This window comes from Epinephelus lanceolatus, chromosome 17 (assembly GCF_041903045.1).
Source record: "Epinephelus lanceolatus isolate andai-2023 chromosome 17, ASM4190304v1, whole genome shotgun sequence".
NCBI lineage: Eukaryota > Metazoa > Chordata > Actinopteri > Perciformes > Serranidae > Epinephelus > Epinephelus lanceolatus.
This window is the reverse complement of record NC_135750.1, coordinates 33832180-33854365: the sequence shown is the minus strand read 5'-3', so window position 1 is coordinate 33854365 and position 22186 is coordinate 33832180. Positions and strand designations below refer to the sequence as shown.

Sequence of the window (22186 nt, the reverse complement as noted above, 5' to 3'; positions counted from 1 at the left end):
AGAAGTTGACTATGCAGGGCTGGCGGTATTGGCACCATGCCTTAGCTCTTGAGCTATGCAGGACCTCTGTCCTTCTGATAAAAGGAATTCTGTTGGATATGAACCTACTAGATGAACAACTGACTTCACCTGTCAACTCCTGGTGGTATTACAATACAATACAGTACAATACTACATAAGCCTTTGTGGATTCTGCCCTGTTGGGACTGAATGGGAATGAGCTCCTGTTATTTTACCCATCTTTAGTAATCACCAGTCCTATCAGCTATATTTATTTTAGTACCACTTTGATTTGTCAATATAGAGTCTGCAGCAATGTAGGTCTCTATTTCACTGAACCCTCTAGCAATGCAAATTTGAAGCAATTCTCCTGATAAGCATCAACAAAACGTTGCAATATAAAGCAGTTGTTGTTTCCTGCTTTGCTCGTCATTCAACAAATTACTTCACAATATTAAAAAGCCTAAACACTTCTGTATAATTTGAATGCTGTATTGTACATAAATGATATGAGACTAAAAATGCAAAGCAAATCTAACATATTTTTTTATTGGTAAAAGGGACTGTAGCTTACAAATGCACACATCAGGTAGAAAAATAAAGTGAGCTGTCGCTATCTACTTTAAAGTTAAATATATGGGCATTACTGTAGGTTTTACTGTAACTCCTTGTTGTTTAAGATGTGGTAAATAGGTTAAAAATGCATCTGCTTTGTGTGCTTTGAGTGAACTCCTACTTCCAGGATGTCATCAAGGTCAGCAACACTTTTTACCCTAAAGTTTCCTGTCATATAAAAAGGGGTGCTGTGCCCACAGCATGGGCTCTGATAAACTATGGTGGCTATGTTAACCTTTTTGCAGTTGCTAAAAACATTCACACAGATATAAACTTTACACAGTGCAGTCTTTTGTTTTCAAATGAATAACACCAACAGTCTTCTTATTGAAGTTATTAAGTTATTAACATCCCTAGCCCCTTTCATCTGTTATTTAAAGTTCACAGATTTGGTTTGTTCAATACAAAATAGCTACAGACAAGTACACATCGTGCCCCTGCTGTGCACTCATACAGCTGATAAAGCAAACTGCTAGCGAATCCAGTGATTCAGTCTTCAGACACATTCAGGGGATTCACATCAAAACCAAGTTAACTATGTAATTAAAATAATCAAACATAATATATAAATCTCTTGGGGTTATAATGGAAAATAAATGTATGTATTGTGTATGAAATAAAGGGCAATGCATCCCTGACTTCCTCAAAGTACACAGTGTGACATTTGCCTTTTTCCATTTTTGCTTGCCTGTATGAGTGCTTTTAACACTGATGTTCATTACTAATGTCTAAGTTGATGTGTCAACAGTACTTTTTGAAATTTAAGTTATAAATTTGTAATTTGCTAAGAAACCGGGGCATTAGAGGAAAAGAGGAAACAAAAAGGTAAACACCTCTTGAATTCTGCGTTCATCTTGTTTCATTAGTTTAAAAGGTGCATCATTTCAAAGCACTGTGAACATTTGGCTTTTTCTTAGTAATAATTACAGTGATTATAATATTTGCAGAAAAATGTAATGAATTCAAGCTGTGACTATTTGATATTAATCACAATGTTCCATTATGTTTATGGCTTGTAATAGGAAGAGAAGGGGTGTGTCATCCTGTGCATCATGACACAGCTAGGCTTTGACGGCAGGCCTCCACAAGGTCTACCCTTTTTAAATTCCCTTTGACTGAATTCTGTTCATCCGTTTCTATTGCATCTGTTTCATTGGACAGAGGGAGGGTGCAGGCTGCAGTCAGTAGGCTCCATTGTAGAGAAACAATCTGTTGATGGCTTAATTTCACCTGTAGGGATCATGGCTCTGTTCCCGTCCCACACTTCTCTCCTTTTACAGTGCATCCTCTTCCTCTTCTCCCCTCTGTCCCCCTCAGTTCTTCAATCAAGACCCTTTAATACTGTGCTTTTGCCCCCGCTAAAAGTTACAAAGCATTTGGCAGTTCACTGCTGACAGTTTTGTCTCTTCCTACCTCTTGTGGTGGTTTGTGCAAAGTGTGGCAGTTAAAGGTGAAACTAAACATGCCAGAAATGTGCGCAGCTCTCCAAGTGACACCTGTCAATGGTGTGCAGTCAGTGTGCCTGTGAGGAGATTTCACCTTTAATCTTCCAGCATCCATTGTCTGTAGCACATTGTTAATCCTGCTTTGATAACATCCTATACTACATGTCATTTATTATTTTTTGGAATCATTGTACTCTTGATTTGATGATCCCTACAGTTGAAACAGTCAGTTAAAGTAACACTAGATCAAAGACTAATGAAATATTTTTTGTTTTTTTTCTTCATGCCTCACTGTTAAGCAGAAATGAATACAGGGCATAACCTGTGGTTGGTCTTGCTGTTCCTTATAGCACACCAGTTAAAGGGATCTGATTTAGGCTTACCTTACACGTTAACTGATATTTAAGTGTTGGGAAAATTGATTCGCATAGTTTAGGGTTGGGTATCGAGGAAGTTTTCTTGGTTTTGATTCTGGTTTTGTGCCTTCATCATTATATTATCATTCAGATTGTTGGCATTTATCTAAGTAATGAAATAAGTCAAATTGTTAAGGCAAAAACCACCAGTACTTTCAGCAGATTTTAGGCTGCAATAAAAAGTTACTTGTCATAAATGATGAGGTATTCTGTGATTTTATCTGTTTTTTAATTTATTTTTAATTTTATGAAGAAAGTGTTGTAGTGTTGGTTGACTCTGCGGTGTTATGACTACAACTGGAGATGTTCAGTGGATGTTGAGACCAAAGACATCATTGCCTTAAAAACAAATGCAGGATGTTGCCACCACATTGGTTGGGTGTGTTGCTTCAGGTATGGGTGAGACCATAAAATACAATCCAGGAGGTCCAGTTTGAGTAATAGATGCATGACTTTGAAGGCCTATCAGACTGTGGTTTATAATAATGTGAGGGAGGATTTTAGTGCTCTGGAAAGTTGAATCATTTTGTTTTTTTGTCACAATGATCTTAAGAAACCGAGTGTTCATATTACAGACTAATCTACAAGGAATGTGCACATGTACATGTTTTATTGACCATTGGGGCACTTCAACCAGATGACATCAAAGACCAGTTCTCGATGCCCAACCCTACATAGTGTCTGTAGCCTTGGTAAAAGAACACTTAACATAGACCTTGTTACATCTTTTAGAGCATTAGACTTACCCTTGGAGTAATCAGAGCCAAAGCTGGTTAATGGATTGTTGTATTTTTCTGTGTCTTTTGCTGTCTGGTGTGATGCTGGGAGAAACAGCAGGACTTCTGCAGTGTTCCAGCTTAATGCTGCTTGTTCAGATTGAAAAAACAAACTACAAGTGAATGTTCTGCATACTACAAAATCTGCATGAGAGATGTGGTTCAGTCCAATCCAATTTAGAATGCAAATTATTACAGACTGGTCCACTATTTCATAATGTTTTTGGTTAGTATTAAAAATCTACAGTGCGTGTTGTTGAGTGTTATCTTAACAGCTTAATCCTAATGCTTCTCCCTCCCTGCATGTTACAGTACTATGCTCTTCAGATTCTGGAAACGGTTATCAAAACAAGATGGAAGATTCTTCCCAGGAATCAGTGTGAAGGTAAAAGTTATTTTTGTGGTATAAAATACAAAATGTTTTAAGTCTGTCAATGTTAGTGCCTTTTTAAATGTTGTGACGTGCGGTTGCCAAGTTGAGGAGTGTTCACCCACTAAGCATGCTGGTTTGTTTTCTGCTCGACTGGCTTGCACTGGCCGCTGCAAGCCAGGTTGGATTCTGCACTGTAGCAGTTGTTTTAGAGAGGAAGCAACCAAAACATCCGAGCAGTGATTTTTAAAGCTTTGTGAAGGGCATCTTGAAAGAAATAGAGGAAGTTTAGTTAAAGTTGTTACTGTGCTTGCTAATGTGGCTTTAAGATGTTAAAACCCCCATGTGTAGACTCTTTATGTGACAGTATCTTTCGCATTACTGTGACTTATGTTTTTGCTTGTACGAAGATAAGACATTCCTTATTGTTCCAGTATTGCATGGAGTAATCCCTGCCAGTGTTTAAATTTATTTTTAAATTTTATTTTTTTAATTCAAACTACTACTAGGACTTGCCAAAGTCATAAATTTTGAAATCTTACACTTAAAGACGTCAATGAGGTGTCTTTGGAAATAATCAAGATTTTCATTAAGAATTATCATGAATGGGAATTTGTTTATCAGATAAAGTCTATTTGAAAATGTTCAGACTGTGAAGGAGCTGTATGTGACATTCAGAGCATGACTCAATGTTTGAGCTGGGATTGTCTACACACAGCTCTCAACATGGAGGTGGCCGAGCTGATGACTTGCAGCTAACCGTGCTAATAGTGCTAACAACGGCAACAGTGTTGACAGAGCTAACAATGTTAATTTGGGGGCAACTGAAAGTTTTGCATGTCTGTGATGGTGTTCTGCCACTGTGGGTTGGGGTGATATTATCAGCGGTAACTGTTGTGAATGCAGTGCTGAGTGGTGGCAGTTAACTAGACAGTGGGATACACACACAAGGATTCACATGCACTAGCATGCATGCACAGCAAAAAAGGCTACAACAACAAAGAGCAGAGAAGCTCGGATTACAATCCTCACACAGGGAGTGTTTCGTCATACTCTGCTCAGGACGCCATTTCTCCACTTTTTCCTTAGCAAAAAGTGGTTTGTTGCTATATTAATGCTCTGAATGTCATCTACAGCACCTTTAATTGTTGCCTAATTGACAATTCTACATTAAATTCTCTCAACATTTTCCTGTTTTCTAGATTTCAAAACAAAATGTTTTTTCTTTATTTACAACCTATTGCTTACAGTCATTTTTATCTAGGTTTTTTTTTTTTCAATAATCTGAAAACAGAGTGGGATGAAAATTGTCTAAAAAATTTTTGGTTGGAGCAAAAGGCAGTGAAATTAATTTAATAATCATGTGCAAATCAGTTGATTCTGCCTCCTTCCATTCTTCTATAATTTTGCTCAAAATTCCTATTTTCATTGACCTAAGACTTCCCTGCTTCTGACCGTAGATGCCTGAATTTTGTTCAAGTGGCTAACCCAGTGCAGGGCGACCGGCAAGTATGTCTTTTCCCCCTTGTGTCAGAGTATTGCCTTGTTTTCGGCTCCGCTCACTACACCCCAGCACATAATTTTCAGAGTACAGATACAGTTTAGTAACATACGCGAGGGAGCTGAAAACACATTTTTTTGAAGATGCTCTGCTCACATTGACAATCTTGACTGTCTGCAAAATACCTGGGGAAATGTAACTTCCACTGAACTGACCAAAACTCAAGCCCTATCGAAGTTCAGTGGCAGTTTCAGCCCAAATCCATTTGTTTATCAACTGGCTTGGCAAGAGTATGTTAATGGAGGACTTTTTTAATAGTACAAATGTACTGGGATAAGATTGGCTAGATGCAGCTAGATATAAGCCTGCAGACTGCGTTGAGTAACATGCTCCAGGCAACTCGTCATGTCAGGATGTGTTTCGATTCACACATTTTATTGGTGCATGCTCATGGTATCCTTTTGATCTTTGTGTGTTTGCCAGGCATAAAAAAGTATGTTGTTGGTCTCATTATCAAGACTTCATCAGATGCATCAAATGTGGAGGTAAGTAAACTTTGAATTCGTATTAAAACTGAATTATATTTTTTTGGGTAATTGTCTGGGTGAATTTGTGTCGGACCTGTATTTAAAGATAACGACAACAATAAGTTATCAATTATAGTAATAATAAATTAACCCTAATATAAATAATAAACAAACAATAGCAAAATAAAAAATACAATTATAAAAAAATTAACAAAAATAATGTTAAACTGAAAATAATTTTAAATGTTTCTTAAAAACTAATAATAAAAATAGTAATATTATGACAATGGTGATGCATGATAATGATAATAATGAAGGGGCTGGTTAATATTTTAGCTCTTTTCCAAAGTTGGATCTACATAAAATGTACACTTGAGCAAACAACTTTTTTTCTCCGTATTATCTCTTCATGAAAAAGAATTGGACAAACTCTTTAGTATCAAGGTAATACTGCATTGACATATTCTACAGTTTAACTTACCACAACCAAGGCTATGTTCATTCAGCCTGCATTTGACATTGACAGCCTTATTTACAAATCCAAGTGAATCTCATTTTGTTTTGTATTTATGTTCCGTCAGTGCAGCCAATCTCAGGACAGCCATGAGTAATGTTGGTAACCATAGTGCTGCGTTGTCCAGACCAAAGATGGTGACTTCAGCTGCTTTTGAAAGTGTTTTCAGTCAGCTTGACCGCTCAAACAACCAGAGGGTTGAGTTATTAAGATTGTGTTTAACCTACAATGGCAACTTTTTTGCTGTCCTCTGGAGATCGCAGCATTTGGCTCTCCTCTACTAAACGCACATGCTAATTTGTTGTGAATCGACTTCAGTTAAAAAACTGTGACTGGGTTTAAAATGTATCAATTCTTTGCGATTGCTGTCTGTAATTTATGAGCAGCACACTAATGAGAGAGGCACAAACACAGGCGTCTAATGTGATTCAGCCTTGAAATGAAGTGACTGACATTCAAATGCGCTAGTTATTACAGCAATTTTCAGGAAGTCACTTTGTTTGGCTCTCACTCTGCTGTTTAACCCAACTGTATGATCATGACATGGGAAGGAGGGAGCCAGGTTGTGTTATGTGTGTCAGCCTAACTAAAGCTATAATTTATGAATGTTTTTCTCTTTAAAATTAGCAGTACTGTTATTGTTAATGAACACTAGCACAAAAACTTAAATTATTTATTGAAATATCCATGATAGTGTTAAACAACAAAAGCAAAACTGGAACAAATGAAACTTTAAATGTACATTGAAAACTGAACTGTAATTTAAATCAGAAACATGCAAGACAGTGGACACAAACATCTTTGCCTTTAAACAGAGCTAACTGTAAAAGGCTCAGGTCTGGTGAAGGTGTCTTATAAAAATAATCAAACTGCTGTCTATCTCTGACTGATATGCAGCCACTTGGCTTTTAGTATTTAATAAGTAACTTCATGCTGAGAAAGCATAACAGATTAAACCAATTGGCCGGACTGCACGAAGGTTATCCAGATTATTAAGCCAACTGAGTTGACTAGACTGCTTTTGGACAGGAATTGGAATTTTTGAAGGTTTCACTTTCAGGTAGAAGGATTTTATAAATGGTCTAAACAATGTTATTTCACCCATCTTAAAACAAACTTTTTAACATAATTTGCTGCAGTGTAAAAGATGTATTATAATAGTCTGACTTCATCACTTAGTTTATGAAGGCTGTAGTTTTAGCATACATTTACATTCCTAAGGCGTGTTTTAAGAACACACACGTCTTTACTCCCTCATACCAAAAGTAACATTATGGATCTACTTTGATTCTTCCAAAACAGGAAACGTCAAAATTGAATGTTTGCCTTTAATCATGTTGTTGTCAGCATGTTGTTTCTATAACACCACCCTTAATTTTGCCGCTGTTTGATTTGTGACCTCCATCCCTTCATTTAGTTATTTTTGTTATATTACATTTCACCACGTTCCAAATTGAATTTTTAATGCGGTGATGAAATGACAGAAGGCTTGTGTTCTGAAACTGAGACGGTGTGACTAACGTTCATTTATTCCTTGTTTATTTTTACCTTTTAGAAAGAAAAGGTGTACATTGGGAAGCTGAACATGATCCTTGTTCAGGTAAGCCTTTAATACTAACGACAACTTTATTACCAAATTAACTAGACTCAAGACTACTTTTCGAACCATGTACCAGCTGTTTTTATAGCTCTGATTCTCTGCTGCTGCTAAACCCTTTTGTCTTGTTTTTCATCTTCTTTGAGCTTGTATCTTTTCCAATGATGTCCAACAAATTTTGCTTTGTTATAGCTATTATTCTGTAGTACATGAAAATAATTGTGAATGTATGTGTAGAGCATCTAGGCTTACTGCCTAACTTAGGCCTACCTCCATTACACATCAACTGTCAGTCAAAGTGTGAACTTTAAGGTTTAAGTGTGTTTTTGATAGGGATGCTACAAGCCATTTTAAAAAAATATTCTTATTGATTGATTTTATTTGTATGACCATTATTCATAATTGTGGGTATCCCAGCTGTTAGAAACACCTCACTGTTAAAAGACTGGTTTTCCGAACCCCACAGTGTTGCATGTGAGTTAATCGTGGAGAGGCACAAAGAAGTGGCAGCAAACAGTTTCAGTGAAGTTATCCACGTTGACAGCAGAGAGCAAACCAGAGCAACAAGCTCAGTTCTAGCCAGCTCACTTCATGATATAGTGTCCATAATACAGAGATATAATATACAGAACAACATTATGGCTCACTGGCTGCTGCTGGAAATGGTTGGTTAGTTTCTCACAGGCACAGTCACTATGTGTTTAGGCAGATGATTAAAATGTAGATGAGTTAGATGACTATAAATGATTAATCATAGTAAACAAATTAAGCTCTCTGTTGAAGGATATAGGAGGTAAAAAATGTCAACTAAAAGCACTGAACCAGTGATATAGTGTTAAAGGTATACTTCACCAGCAAATTGACCGTTTGAATATGAATTACTGTCACTGTAACTTGCCTCCATGGTGAATGGAGACTCCAAAAAAGGCTAACATTCGTCATGAATTTAAGTGAAAGGGGTCCCTGTTTAACAACAGCAAAACTATATCAAAACATTTTGATACAGTTTGCAATTTCTAAAACAACTCATGTAGTATAATCCAAGTCCTGTTTATCCAGTCGTATACTCAGTACTTCCCCAACACATGGATTTTTGCTAAAACATTACAATTTAAAACAAGTCAGTACAAACAGTCTTATGCATGGGTGAGTTTGGCCTCTGCTTAAATGGTGCACATACGTATGCCCATGCTGAGGCAGTTACTCGCAGGTGGAAGTGTGTTATATTATGTATTTTTATTTTAGCAAAAATGCATGTGTTTGGAAGTACTGTGCTCACAACTGGATAAATGAGATTTGGGTTTTATCAAGTGTTTGTTAACGTTTGTTTTGATACAGTTTTGCTGTTGGTAAACATGGACCCCAATGACTTCAATTCACAAAAAATGTTCACCTTTTTTGGATTCTCGGTTCATGGTGGAGGGATGTGAGAAAAACAAAGTTTACTTCACAAATTAAATTTAACACTCCACGAATAATAGATATACAAATGGTCTTTTTGCGGGTCAAGTATTCCTTTAATGTCACTGCTTGGTGTGGATTATAGATCAATGGCTTTTCTGTAGCTACAGTGAAGGGGTATGTGCAGAGCAATCCAGTGATTACTAGGTAAAAAATATTAGTCTTTTCACCACATACACTACCTCTAAATGCAAGACAGTTTAGCATACCTATATGTAACCAGCACGATATGATTCATACGAAAAAGATAGAAAGGCTATCAGTCTGTTTTAAACAGATTTTCATTGTTTGGCCATCTTGGTGCCTCAAGGCTCCCCTAAGCCTATGCAGTGATACTTTTTAACCTGAAGATGTCACTCTTAATTAGTCTGTATGACTCTAAACCGTCCAGGTCAGCTGAGTCCATGATTCCTTATTAAAATTGCATATTAATTCTCCTTGAACTTCTCAAGCAGGGCAGTGGATGTTTATAAATTGTCGCTTTGGCCTCATGATTAGAAAGAGGATCTGAAAGCTGAAGGAGAAGCAGTGTATTTGTTTTTATGGAAACATTAGAATGAAGATGTTTAGTTTTTTTAACCAGCAAAGGGCTTATCAACAATGATGCACAATATAAGTACAGAACTACATATTATGTAAGAAGTAGTGTCAGAGGTGATTGCACCTGTACCCCAGGAAAGTGCTGAGTCCTCTAAATTAGGGCCATAGAAATTAGCTGCTCACTGGTGTGTGCTGTCTGATCAACAAATTAGTGCGGACCACTTCAGGACACTGTAGTGAGTCACTGAGATGTGTATCAGAAAGGTCTTGAGTCTGACAAATTAGAGCTCAGTCATTTATTGGTCCACACACTCTCTCACTCTCTCACTTTCACAGTTTGACACCACCTCCTTGTGTATGCATGTGCATGTGTCTGTAATGTATATTTACATGAAGGAGACAGAGATTGGCTCACTGGCTACACAAGTGACTTTGCATTAATGCCAGTGAGAATGAGTCACTGCCTGCGTCAGCTGAGCTAACATTGTTTTGGCCTTCAGGGATTGTAGAGCTCCAGATTCCTTACTCTTCCTCAGGAGGCTGCATTTAAAATGTTTGTGTACATGTATGTTGTTTTTTCTGGTTGTGTGGTGTTTGCTTGTATCATGTGATTTCATAAACAAACTTGTACACTGTGTTTTACTACTGAGTGATCACAGTGAAACAGGAACAGGGGCACATGCCTGACTTGAGATTGAAATTGTTATTTTTAGCAAGAGTCACAGATTCATCCTCTTAATTTTTCATTTTCAGATCACATGTGGCTCTCAGTGGAAAATGTCACCGTTGAACCATGTAACACTAATGTGCGCGTGTGTCCCTGTGTGTGTAGATCCTGAAGCAGGAGTGGCCCAAGCACTGGCCCACATTCATCAGTGACATTGTTGGAGCAAGTCGTACCAGCGAGAGCCTTTGTCAGAACAACATGGTCATTCTCAAGCTCCTCAGTGAGGAGGTCTTTGACTTCTCCAGTGGCCAGATGACCCAGGTCAAAGCCAAGCACCTAAAAGACAGGTCAGCATGCTGCATCTTCACAAACCTCTGGAAGCACAATCCTGTTGTTTTGACGGCATTGCTAGAAAAGCTACATTGGGGTCAGTGTATCTGAGTGTTCCGCCAACATTTCATAATTAACCTGTTTAACCCTTTAGCCAAAACAATGAGTGTTTCAAAGTCAAAAGACAGATTTTTTGTGGGATATCACATTATAAACAAATGCTTTATAAAGGCTGTAATAATGAAATCTTGTCCGTCACTGATCCTACATATGTTCGCACTTTCAGAGCATCATAAAATATGATCTCAGTGTGTTAGCATTTTGAAAAATGTTGCAGCAGGCAGTAAATCTAATGATGTAATGCTGTGATGTGTATTTTACAGACTTGCAGACAAACTGCTGTTGCTTTGCACTGGATGCCTCTTGTTGTTGACACTTTTATTACCGCTCCATTTCATAAGTCAATCAGTGTCGTTTCAAGTATTATGCAGTTGATTTGCAGTTTCAGTGTTGCCTTAATTGTAAGCAGTTGTGCACTGTGTTGTGCACAGCCTGCACATACAGCACAGTAGAAATGAGCTGTGTGCAGTTTGGTCTGCACAGCATAGGAAACTTTGAGATATGCAGTTTGAGTCATGATGTCAAAAACAAATGAACTTTATTTCCCTCATATCCATGGACAATTGATGCTTGTCAAGTTTGAATGACTGGGGCTGATGTTCCATCATATTATATGCCATAGTTTGTATGTATACAATGAATATAGTTATCGCCTTATTGCCAAGGTTTAGCACCAATTTATTTGGCCTCAGATGTTCCAAGAGAGTCTTTAACTGAGGGCAAAACTGCACAAGTTGTTGCTTGGTATGTGTGCTTTCTGCGACTTCAGATAGCCCGTTCTATATAGTTTTAATCTACACACAATGATAAATGTCTGAAGCGTGTAGTAGAGTTTCTTATTTGTTTGTGTGCAGTTGTTTTTATGAGCTTATGCACTATAACTGAAACACTCTCACACCTCAATATTTCAACCACTCAGCTACATTTGACTTTGGCTGTACTCACTGCTTTATAGCCTGGGGTGTGTCATGTGTGTTTTACAGGAGCAACTGTAAATTTCAAGCTTTGATTCATCAGTTAAGAAAACATTCTTTCATGCTTTAATAATGAATTTAAGATTTTTCCCACAGTGTTTTACTGCCGAGGCAATCACCTTGACTAATATAATTTTCTACCCCCGCAAACATTAGAAAACATTAATACACTAAAGGGAAGAAAGACTGACCTTCAGGGGAAATATCAGAAGACCTATTTCACTCAACAAATGTCATAATTAATCAGTAATTGTTAAGAGGCAAAATGATCACAAGAAATGCCTCAGGATCTGTCAGGTTTAGCTCAGCGGATGAAAAAATCCCATCCCAATTCCATAAATCCCAGCGTTGTACTGTTTTATATAAAGAGCCAAGGTGACATTAATTTAAGAGGGAGCTTGTAAATGCAAGAAGATCCCTAAAATGTCAGTGTCAAAATGTGTTGGGTGCATAAAGTTCGTTCCATAATGTTTCTCCTGTTTTATTTTCCAGCATGTGCAATGAATTCTCCCAGATATTCCAGCTCTGCCAGTTTGTTATGGTATGCAAACCCTCATCTCTTACTTTTTAGCACTGGTATACAGTCTTTATATATCAGATACATGCCAGTGTATGTCCTTAAGCTAATTGTTGCTAATTGTCTCATTCGTTGTACTCTAGGAAAATTCCCAGAACGCCCCCCTGGTCCACGCCACTCTGGAAACCCTCCTTCGTTTTCTCAACTGGATTCCTCTGGGGTACATCTTTGAAACCAAACTGATCAGCACGTTGGTGTATAAGGTATGTGCACAATCGCACACAGTGTCATGAAACAAGCTCACTAGAACTGCAGGACCCATAACTAATTAATTGTTCATAAAACAAATCCTCTCTCATGGAGGAGTATGCCAAGCAAGCTTAAAAATACTACATATAATTGCTAGTTACACACACAGATTGTTAACCAAAATAGTCTTTAACTAAACATCTGTTTTATCTGTTTTCAGTTCTTGAACGTGCCCATGTTCCGCAATGTGACACTGAAGTGCCTCACAGAGATTGCCGGGGTGAGCGTCAGCCAGTATGAGGAGCAGTTTGTCACACTCTTCACCCTGACCATGTGTCAACTCAAACAAGTGAGTGAGCCTCAGATAAGATCATACTCAGATTCACATTTTTTCTCAGAGATACTAATTAAGGTTCAAATCTCATCCGATCAGATGCTGCCTCTGAACACCAACATTCGGCTGGCCTATGCCAACGGGAAAGATGACGAGCAGAACTTCATCCAGAACCTCAGTCTGTTCCTCTGTACTTTCCTCAAAGAGCACGGACAGCTCATTGAGAAGCGGCTCAACCTCAGAGAGACATTAATGGAGGTAAGAGAGAATACTGTCAGTCGCAGGGACACAGTCCTGTGGTATTACAGCTTGTCTAGACAGGCTGCACAGGAGAAAATGGGAGACAAATATTGCATAATAAACAAATGGATCTGTCCAACAGAAGGAGTATTAAACTGCATCCATTGTGTAATTCTTCCCTTGGTCGTCTCCCAGGCCCTCCACTACATGCTGCTGGTGTCAGAGGTGGAAGAGACTGAGATCTTCAAAATTTGTCTCGAGTATTGGAACCACTTGGCTGCTGAGCTGTACAGAGAGAGTCCCTTTTCCACGTCCACATCCCCCCTGCTCTCTGGCAACCAGCACTTCGACGTGCCACCACGCAGACAGCTCTACCTACCTGTACTTTCCAAGGTACCACACACAGCAGATTACATTGTATTTAACTGATTTATTAAAGAATTAACACACCTGTAGCCTTCATTGCCCTTTCCCCTCCCATCTGATGACATTTACATATGCATTGATGCATTACGATGAATTAATGCATTGTTGGGATGTCAACAACATAGCCATAAACTGACAAACACAACTTTAGATATTTTGAGTTATCTGTTGCAGTTGATTTTATGAAAACAACTTTTTAAGTTAGAGATTGCACAGTAGTCAAGTGTGTAGGGGTGCTGAATTGTTTCAGTGGAGTCTTAGCTCACAGTCATACTAGAATCATTTGGCACTGGTCAAGCAACAGGTGGCTGCTAAACTGCTGCCAAAAGATTTGCTACTTAGAACGTTACTGAAAATCAGCATCCCGTGAAGCAAAATAACAACAGATATTTTTCTCTTTGGTGATAATATTTTACATTCCATTAACATAGTGTGTGTGGTGTGTGTGTGTGTGTGTGTGTATAGCAATACGCCTCGTCGTATATTATCCTTTAACATGTATCCCTACTCAGGTTACACACTGTGATATACAATATGTGTGTGTGTGCAACTGTAAGCACAGTAAGGCTGTTCGTCGATATGTGTGTTTGCTGACAGGTGTTTATCTCTTGCAACAGGTGCGTCTGCTGATGGTAAGTCGGATGGCCAAACCAGAGGAGGTGTTGGTGGTGGAGAATGACCAGGGAGAGGTGGTCAGAGAGTTCATGAAGGACACCGATTCCATCAACCTCTACAAGAACATGAGGGAAACCCTTGGTATGGCTTAATAATAAGAGCACCTCAGTCCATATCTGCTGCCATTACCTGTAGCCAACTTTTTCTTAGCCACTTGTCTTAAAGATGGAGTGTGTAATCGATCAGAACTACAAAGAGTGATATATCTGTATAGCTTCTAATTAATCTGTCAATCCAGTAACTTTGTCATTGACAATAATGCTACTGCCCTGTTAATTTTACTCAGTACTTGGGGAGAGCAATATGGCCCTAAAATAATACCATGATATTTCAGGGTATATTTGCGATAACGATATTCTTGATGATATGTCAAATTAGTAAAAAAATATGTAGATTTTTTATTATTAATTAAGGAAAACAGTATTGCAACAAAATAAGTGATCTAGTCTTAGATGTTAACCAGTTTACCATCAAATAAGCAGTAAAAACTGAACAAAAATGATCTCTCATTTCTTTAGTTTGTAAACAACAGTAACTCAGAGTGAGATTCAGATTCTATATACAATATTAATAGTTCTACCACAAATTACACATTTAAACAGTTCCCAAAATACAGAAAATGTACTTTAAATCAATAGGCGATTTCCCTCTCTTTTAGCAAAATCCCTAAATGATTGAGTTGTTTTTTTCCCACCTGGACCTGTATGCTCTGCCATTTCTCGTCTAATCATCACGTTGTAACCTGTGACTGGCTGTTGTGCTACCATAAGTTTTATGACAAAATATCACCGACTCCCGTGTGCACGCAGCGTGAAAGGAGAGGGAGAGACCCTGTGCTACTGCCGGTGGAGCCGCTGAATGAGTTCCTTCTGTAGGGAGGGTAACTCACGCTAACTTGCTAAAAGAGTCTGAGAAGTCTGAGGCTGTTCAACACTAAGGACGCCCAGGCCTAATTCCACTCTACTGAAGCTGCTCCTCTTTTTGAAACCACTGCGGAGTCACTAATTATTTCGCTTTCAGCCAAACTTGTTGTTGCTGTGGGTAACAGTATGACGTCAATATGTCAACAAGTCCAAATATCGCAAATATCACAATATGAATTTTTTTTATATGATTTTAAAAAATATACCAGTGTTATTGTTAATGAGATGATATGGCACACGCCTAATGATACGTAAAAATACGGCACTACCATGATACATAAAAATTGTAGGACAATTGGGGTGCACATGGCTCAGGGGTTAGTATGTTGGCTGGGGTTCTCCTGTTTGGAGTTTCATTTTCTCCCTGTGTCTGCGTAGGTTTCCTCTAGGTGTTAATGTTTTTCCCCACAGTTAAGAACCATGCAGTTTAGATTACGTTCATATTACAAGCAAATGTGGCCCAAATTCATTCCAATTTCATGCCCTCATGTGGCACAGATCTGATTTTTAGGACACGTTATCATATTTTTTTACCAAGTAGGTCTGTGCCACCTTCATATGTGGTCCTAAATCCCATACATATTTCATTACCGCCATGCAACCGCTGTGGGATCGGTCATATCTGAATTCACGTGTGTCTCCCATCCGCTCATGGATTTTTCAGGTTATACTTCACTGCGCAGGAGCAGATCACTCACCATACAGTGATGGGGCAGTCCTTGGAAACTACAGAAGGCTGCCATAGTGTATTGCTGCTGGGGACTGCCCATTGTTCTGACGGCCCATAATTCCGAAGCTCCGATAGTCTGAAAAATGTCCCACTGGACCGAAAGCCCATTTGTACAATAGGCCGTTATACCAAAAACAAATGGCCATCGTTTTGAAGGGCTGTTTCTCCAGTGGCACTTTCTCAAACAGAAGCAAACAGCTAATTTTTTGTTCAGAATGACGTCATCGGACCTATGGCCTAGAGATGACCTGTCCTACTATGCCTGTGATTGCCTAGTGTTGGCTTTTGTTCCTTTGTCTTTTTACCCTCACCCTTAAAATATAACAAATTGTCATCCAAACTCAGTCACAAATAACTCCAGAGATGAACACTTGCAATGCTGTGTCATTCATCTTTTCCCAAATGCCTGTTTTGCAAATGTGAGGTTTTTTGTTGTTCCAGCGTGCATGTGTGTGATGTCATTGTTTGCATTTGAGGCGTTTCAGGGCAGAGATCTGTTTACACGGATATCACATAGAGGTCACTTCAAACCTAAATATGAAGAGTCAGGGCAGAAAGATCAGATCTGAGCATTAAGCCCTGTAATGTGAACATATACTTAGATTGATTGGAAACTCGTAGACCAGCAGTCCATTCAGGCTGTGTCTCCTGGGATAGACTCCAGCCCCCTGTGAACCTGAGCAAGATGAGCCATTAAGAAAATGGATGTAGAGAAAGCTTCAGTAATTATACTCTTTACTATTGCCTGCTTATAACATTGACTATTTGAAACAGAAGGATTTTCAATTATTATACTGACTCCAGGGTCATAAAATAAAAGCTAGAAAGCAATGACTGCTGGTAAAATTAGATTTTGATGACTATATTGATCAGTGTCTCTAACCACACTGGCAAAACGTTTCACCATCACTTTTCCTACCCTTTTTTTTTCCATGTTCAGATTTTGTGCTTGTTCACAACTGCGCAGAGATATACTTTTGGCTTAAAGTCCACCACGCTTCGTACACGTATTAATAACACTGTGCTATCCTGCAGTGTACCTGACTCACCTGGACTACGCAGACACAGAACGCATAATGACAGAGAAGCTCCACAACCAGGTGAACGGCACTGAGTGGTCCTGGAAGAACCTCAACACATTATGCTGGGCCATCGGATCCATCAGCGGGGCTATGCACGAGGAGGACGAGAAGAGGTTCCTGGTCACCGTCATCAAGGTATTAAAAAGCTCTGAGCTCATGTTAGATAGAGGACCAGCGTGTTCTGTGTCGTAGTAGTTTATATTTAAAAAGCTCAGGACCTATGAGACTGTCACAATGTGATCAGAATTTTATGTTTTTGAAGCCATTGAACAGAACACTAAACATTGTATCTGATTCTGAAAAACCTCCCATTTGTCTCAGGATCTGCTGGGTCTGTGCGAGCAGAAGAGAGGAAAAGACAACAAGGCCATCATAGCCTCCAACATCATGTACATTGTTGGCCAGTATCCACGCTTTCTCCGAGCCCACTGGAAGTTCCTCAAAACTGTGGTCAACAAACTCTTTGAGTTCATGCACGGTGAGACATGGTTTGCACTGATTTACAAATGTCGGATCTAAAAATATAATTTTTAAAACTATGTAAATTTTGATCACCCTCCATGCCTCCTTCATCAGAGACCCATGACGGTGTTCAGGACATGGCCTGTGACACGTTCATCAAGATCGCCCAAAAGTGCCGGCGCCACTTTATCCAGGTGCAGGTGGGAGAGGTGATGCCATTCATCGACGAGATCCTCAACAACATCAACACCATCATCTGTGACCTTCAACCCCAGCAGGTCAGCAAATACATGCTAATTTTCATCATCTCAATACATTTGTCAAAATTTTTATTTTTTTTCCCCAAAATACAGAGAGACACAGTTGTGTTTTATAGGAAAATAATGGGAAATAATTTGCCTTTTTCCCAATCAAGTTTGCATGCTGACCAGTTTTCCTGTTTATGTCCAGGTGCACACATTCTATGAAGCAGTAGGTTATATGATTGGAGCCCAGACAGATCAGGCTGTTCAAGAGCACCTGATAGAAAAATACATGCTGCTGCCCAATCAAGTGTGGGACAGCATCATCCAGCAGGCTACCAAGGTAAGAGTTTACCCAATATACCAGACTATAATGTTCATGACAGAAAAACAAGAACAGTGTGTTAATCTGTCCTCCCCTCCATCCCTCTTCCCGCGGCTCATCTCTCCACCGGCAGAATGTGGACATCTTGAAGGACCCAGAGACCGTGAAACAGCTTGGCAGCATCCTGAAGACTAACGTCAGAGCCTGTAAGGCTGTAGGACACCCTTTTGTCATCCAGCTGGGACGGATTTACCTTGACATGCTCAACGTCTACAAGTGCCTCAGTGAGAACATCTCTGCTGCCATTCAGACAAATGGTAAGGGAGGTGTGTGTTTGGGATCATACAGCTGACTGATAACATGTTTGTAGATTAAGGCCACTTACAGTCACATAACAGTAGTTGCATACATGTTAATAAAGGTGTGTATTGTGACCACCTGGGAAGAGATGTAAGGCTTATCACAATATCACAATATTTTTGACCACATACTTTGACACTGATATTATATCGGTATTGTAGGGTTGACTTGAGATTAAAAAAAAAAAAAAAAATTATCAGTAATGTGGATACAATGATTAAGAAGGTAAAGGCATATGAAAGAACAGTTGGTAAATTCAGAAAATTAAATCACTTTATCGTAATCCAGCTCTTAAAACCAGGAAAAGATAACAATTATGATAACCTAAATCTAAGATGATATGTGATCATCTATTTGTCTATCACGATGTAGATTTGTGGGGGGTTGTTTGGGTTGTTGAGCTTGTGTATAGATCTGTACACTGATACATATACTGTAGTGTGTCCCTTCATTGTTGTTAAGGCATGCAGTCTTTTGTGTCACTCCAGCACGGCATCAATGTGTTGCCGCCAGGTTTAAAAGATACCCAATGCTTTCAGTGCCGTGTGTTTATACTTTTTGTTGAAAGCATTTAGAAATGAAAGATCAAACTACACTTACTAAGACAAGCTATTGTTTTGTGCTTTTTTTTTTTTTTTTTTAGTCAGTGCTACAGTTGCACCATATCTGATTTATTCTAGCCTTTGCCTTTGTGGTTATGCACCCCTCTGTATGCAGTAACATTTTAGGATGGTGTGATTCAGTAGTGGCATTTTGTGTCTAGGCTAGCAATACTGTCTTCGTTTTTTCCTGCATGGGCCTGTTTTGGTGACTCATCTTTGAGTCTTCCTGAGCTTAAACGGGAGAAGAGGTGCCGTATGAGGTCTGTCAGTAATAATCAAGTATCAAGGATTTCTGCACTTGCATTGGCCGCTGACTCAGAGCAGGGAAGAAATGGCAATCCACGCAGGAGAAACAAATCCTATTCAAAAGCTTAACCGAACCTTTTGTGCACAGTGTGTAGGTCAGCTTGACTATGATCCATCTTTTTCTAGAATAAGACACAAAGAATCAATTTGACAGTGATTCAGTGCAGAGCAGATGGTTTTTCAAAAGAAAGGAAACAAACATTTGATTGTGATTAAAGCCAGGTGTCCCACACCTGATAATGAATAAACCTGTGGGGATGGAAGATAAGGATAACATCTTCTAGTAAATGATATGTAATGTCAGTTGGGATTTTGTTTTCTGTTGTGGAAATCCAATTAAGAAACCATTTATGAAGTAACAAGATGGGAATGTCTGGGATAATCCAGTTTAGTTTATATCTGATGACAAATACAAAAATTTATCACAGTAATACAAAAATTATGTAAACTAATATTGCCATGAAGCAGCCTTGCTCAGTGATTTGTAACATTGCCTACAGTAGCCTAAAACTTGTAGCTTAGTTCAACCACAGCTACATAGCACACCTCCAGTTTAGAGGTCTGACAAGGAAACTAAACAATGTACTGCTGTGGAGGAGTATTTTCACTGCTTCACCTTGTGGTAGACAGCCTTTTTCTAATGGGGAAGCCGTTTACAGCTTCACTTTCTCATCTATGCTCTCGTCAAAGCCACCAGACTCCACTGACAAAAACAGTAATTCTATGTCGCTGAATATAGGGAGATGCTGGTCAACTGCTGCTGTGATCAGTTAGTTTGTTTGTGTTATTATGTGACTGTTGAATCTGAACCAACCCTTTTCAGCGCCGAAGTCACACAATAACACAAACAAACTGACTGAGGCAAACGTAGACCAGCAGCTCCTGTGTTAGGTGATGTCAAATTACTGTTTTTCTCAATAGAGTCTGGCTTTGAAGAGAGCAATATAACAACTTTAGTTCCCTGTTGGAAAGAGCTGTCTGACGTTAGGGTTAAGCAGTAAAAATATTGTAAATATAGTGTACACTTAAACTGATATAGTTTTTTCAGGTGGCTACAATACTTTTTGCTGTTGACCCATCCACAGCAGTACATATCTTAGTTTCCGCAGCAGTACTCCAGCCTGCTTCTTCAAACTGGGGGCGTACCAGCTGACATCTACTGTATGTAATCTGTTGACGGGATGGATAAGTACCTCATACAACCTCACTTCAAAAGATCCGAACTATCCCTTTAAAGTGTGCTTGGGAGCAATTCAGCATCTACCAAACTATAATGTACAGCAAACAAGAGGAAACCCTGACACACAGCCATACTCCTGCAGATCCTCCACTGCTCATCCAATCAGCATTAGTCAGGTGCACAGGTCTGCAAAAGCTTTGTAGTTGAGTTTTGTGTGAGCTACACACTGAAAGAGCACTTCTCTGTGCCCTGTGCAGAACTTTTACAAGAAAACAATACATCATTAGATGTGTGAGGGAATTTTCCCCATGTTGAACCTTCAATATGTGTTTCTTCTTGTGTCGCAGGTGAGATGGTGACGAAACAGCCCTTGATCCGGAGTATGAGAACAGTGAAACGAGAGACACTGAAACTGATCTCAGGCTGGGTCAGCCGATCAAACGACCCACAGATGGTGAGAAACTGCTCTGAAAGGCACATCACTGCCGGGGGAGGAAAACCTAATATTTTTGAAGCTGTGTTGAGGAACAGTAACCCTGTTTGGGGTGATGAACATTCCTCTTTAAATTCATTAAACAGAAATGCCATGAGTGGTTTATAACAACATTCTTAAATTTAAGAAAAAGTTAATGCGGACTTTAGCAGAAAGCAGTGATATATTTTTACTCTCATGTCCTCAGGAGACACTACACTCTGTGGCAATCAATGAAACGGTTGACAGTAGCGAAGAAGTAGAACTAATCCTGTTGGTATTTTTAGATCAAACACTAAGATTTCGTTTCCTTGTGGCAGACTTGGACATTTGTGCCCTCAGCTGTGTTTTTATCTGCATAACAATTAATATTCATAGTGTGTCAGAGTTTATAAACATGTGCAAAAATTACAGCTGCACCTTTGTAATGTACCTGTGAGAACTGAGTTTTTGAAAAGTCTTACTTAAATGCCTTTCCTGCACCTGTCTAAGGTGCAGGAAAGGTGGATGCTCCTGTTTTTCTCTTCTCTTGGCTTGTTGATCCCTCCTAATGCCTCCTGTTGTTTTTCAGGTTGGGGAAAACTTTGTTCCGCCGCTGCTGGACGCCGTCCTCATCGACTATCAACGCAATGTTCCCGCTGCCCGTGAGCCTGAGGTCCTTAGCACCATGGCAACCATTGTCAACAAGTTAGGGGGGCACATCACCAGTGAGATACCCCAGATCTTTGATGCCGTCTTTGAGTGCACCCTAAACATGATCAACAAGGTAAGGCACAGTGATCAGCTGGACGCAGCTTGTATTCTGATGGTTAAGATTCTAAATGAGCTGATCATCATTTCAGTAACCTGATTAAAAACGGATACACACACACTTTGGTTTACTGTGAGCTTTGTATCTTTGTTTCTGATTTGTAATAATTTACATTGATTAGCACTCGACTAATGTACTGGACATAAGGCAGATCTGTCCCTGCTTCAGTGAAAATGTGAAACACTTCCAGTCCAGTAGGTGACTGAACACATTCATCATCAAGAAAACAAACATTTGAATTAGCAGGTTTCATTTGTGCATAGATAAGCAATCGACATCATGTGGCATTCACAGCAGTCTGTTAATCAGAGCGCTATGCTGGACTGATTATGTTTGTGCATTCTGACGTGATGGGGCATTGTCAGTAGAAAACCAAGGTGAAAACATCTGTCTTATT

The 22186-nt window shown here is 39.1% G+C and overlaps 1 protein-coding gene across 2 annotated transcripts in view; it reads left to right on the top strand.

Annotated features, from left to right (window-relative positions):
• The window catches only part of xpo1b (exportin 1 (CRM1 homolog, yeast) b), a 30114-nt gene that overhangs the window by 2742 nt on the left and 5186 nt on the right, over positions 1 to 22186 (top strand). For both annotated transcript variants that reach the window (XM_033613293.2, XM_033613294.2), the window contains exons 4-20: positions 3565 to 3637; positions 5607 to 5668; positions 7720 to 7764; positions 10595 to 10776; positions 12346 to 12394; positions 12514 to 12633; positions 12840 to 12968; positions 13053 to 13211; positions 13389 to 13586; positions 14237 to 14375; positions 16983 to 17164; positions 17351 to 17507; positions 17606 to 17769; positions 17942 to 18076; positions 18192 to 18375; positions 20854 to 20960; positions 21550 to 21744. In XM_033613293.2, coding sequence (XP_033469184.1) covers positions 3565 to 3637; positions 5607 to 5668; positions 7720 to 7764; positions 10595 to 10776; positions 12346 to 12394; positions 12514 to 12633; positions 12840 to 12968; positions 13053 to 13211; positions 13389 to 13586; positions 14237 to 14375; positions 16983 to 17164; positions 17351 to 17507; positions 17606 to 17769; positions 17942 to 18076; positions 18192 to 18375; positions 20854 to 20960; positions 21550 to 21744 — 2280 coding nt within the window. The remainder of the gene's footprint in view (positions 1 to 3564; positions 3638 to 5606; positions 5669 to 7719; positions 7765 to 10594; positions 10777 to 12345; positions 12395 to 12513; positions 12634 to 12839; positions 12969 to 13052; positions 13212 to 13388; positions 13587 to 14236; positions 14376 to 16982; positions 17165 to 17350; positions 17508 to 17605; positions 17770 to 17941; positions 18077 to 18191; positions 18376 to 20853; positions 20961 to 21549; positions 21745 to 22186) is intronic.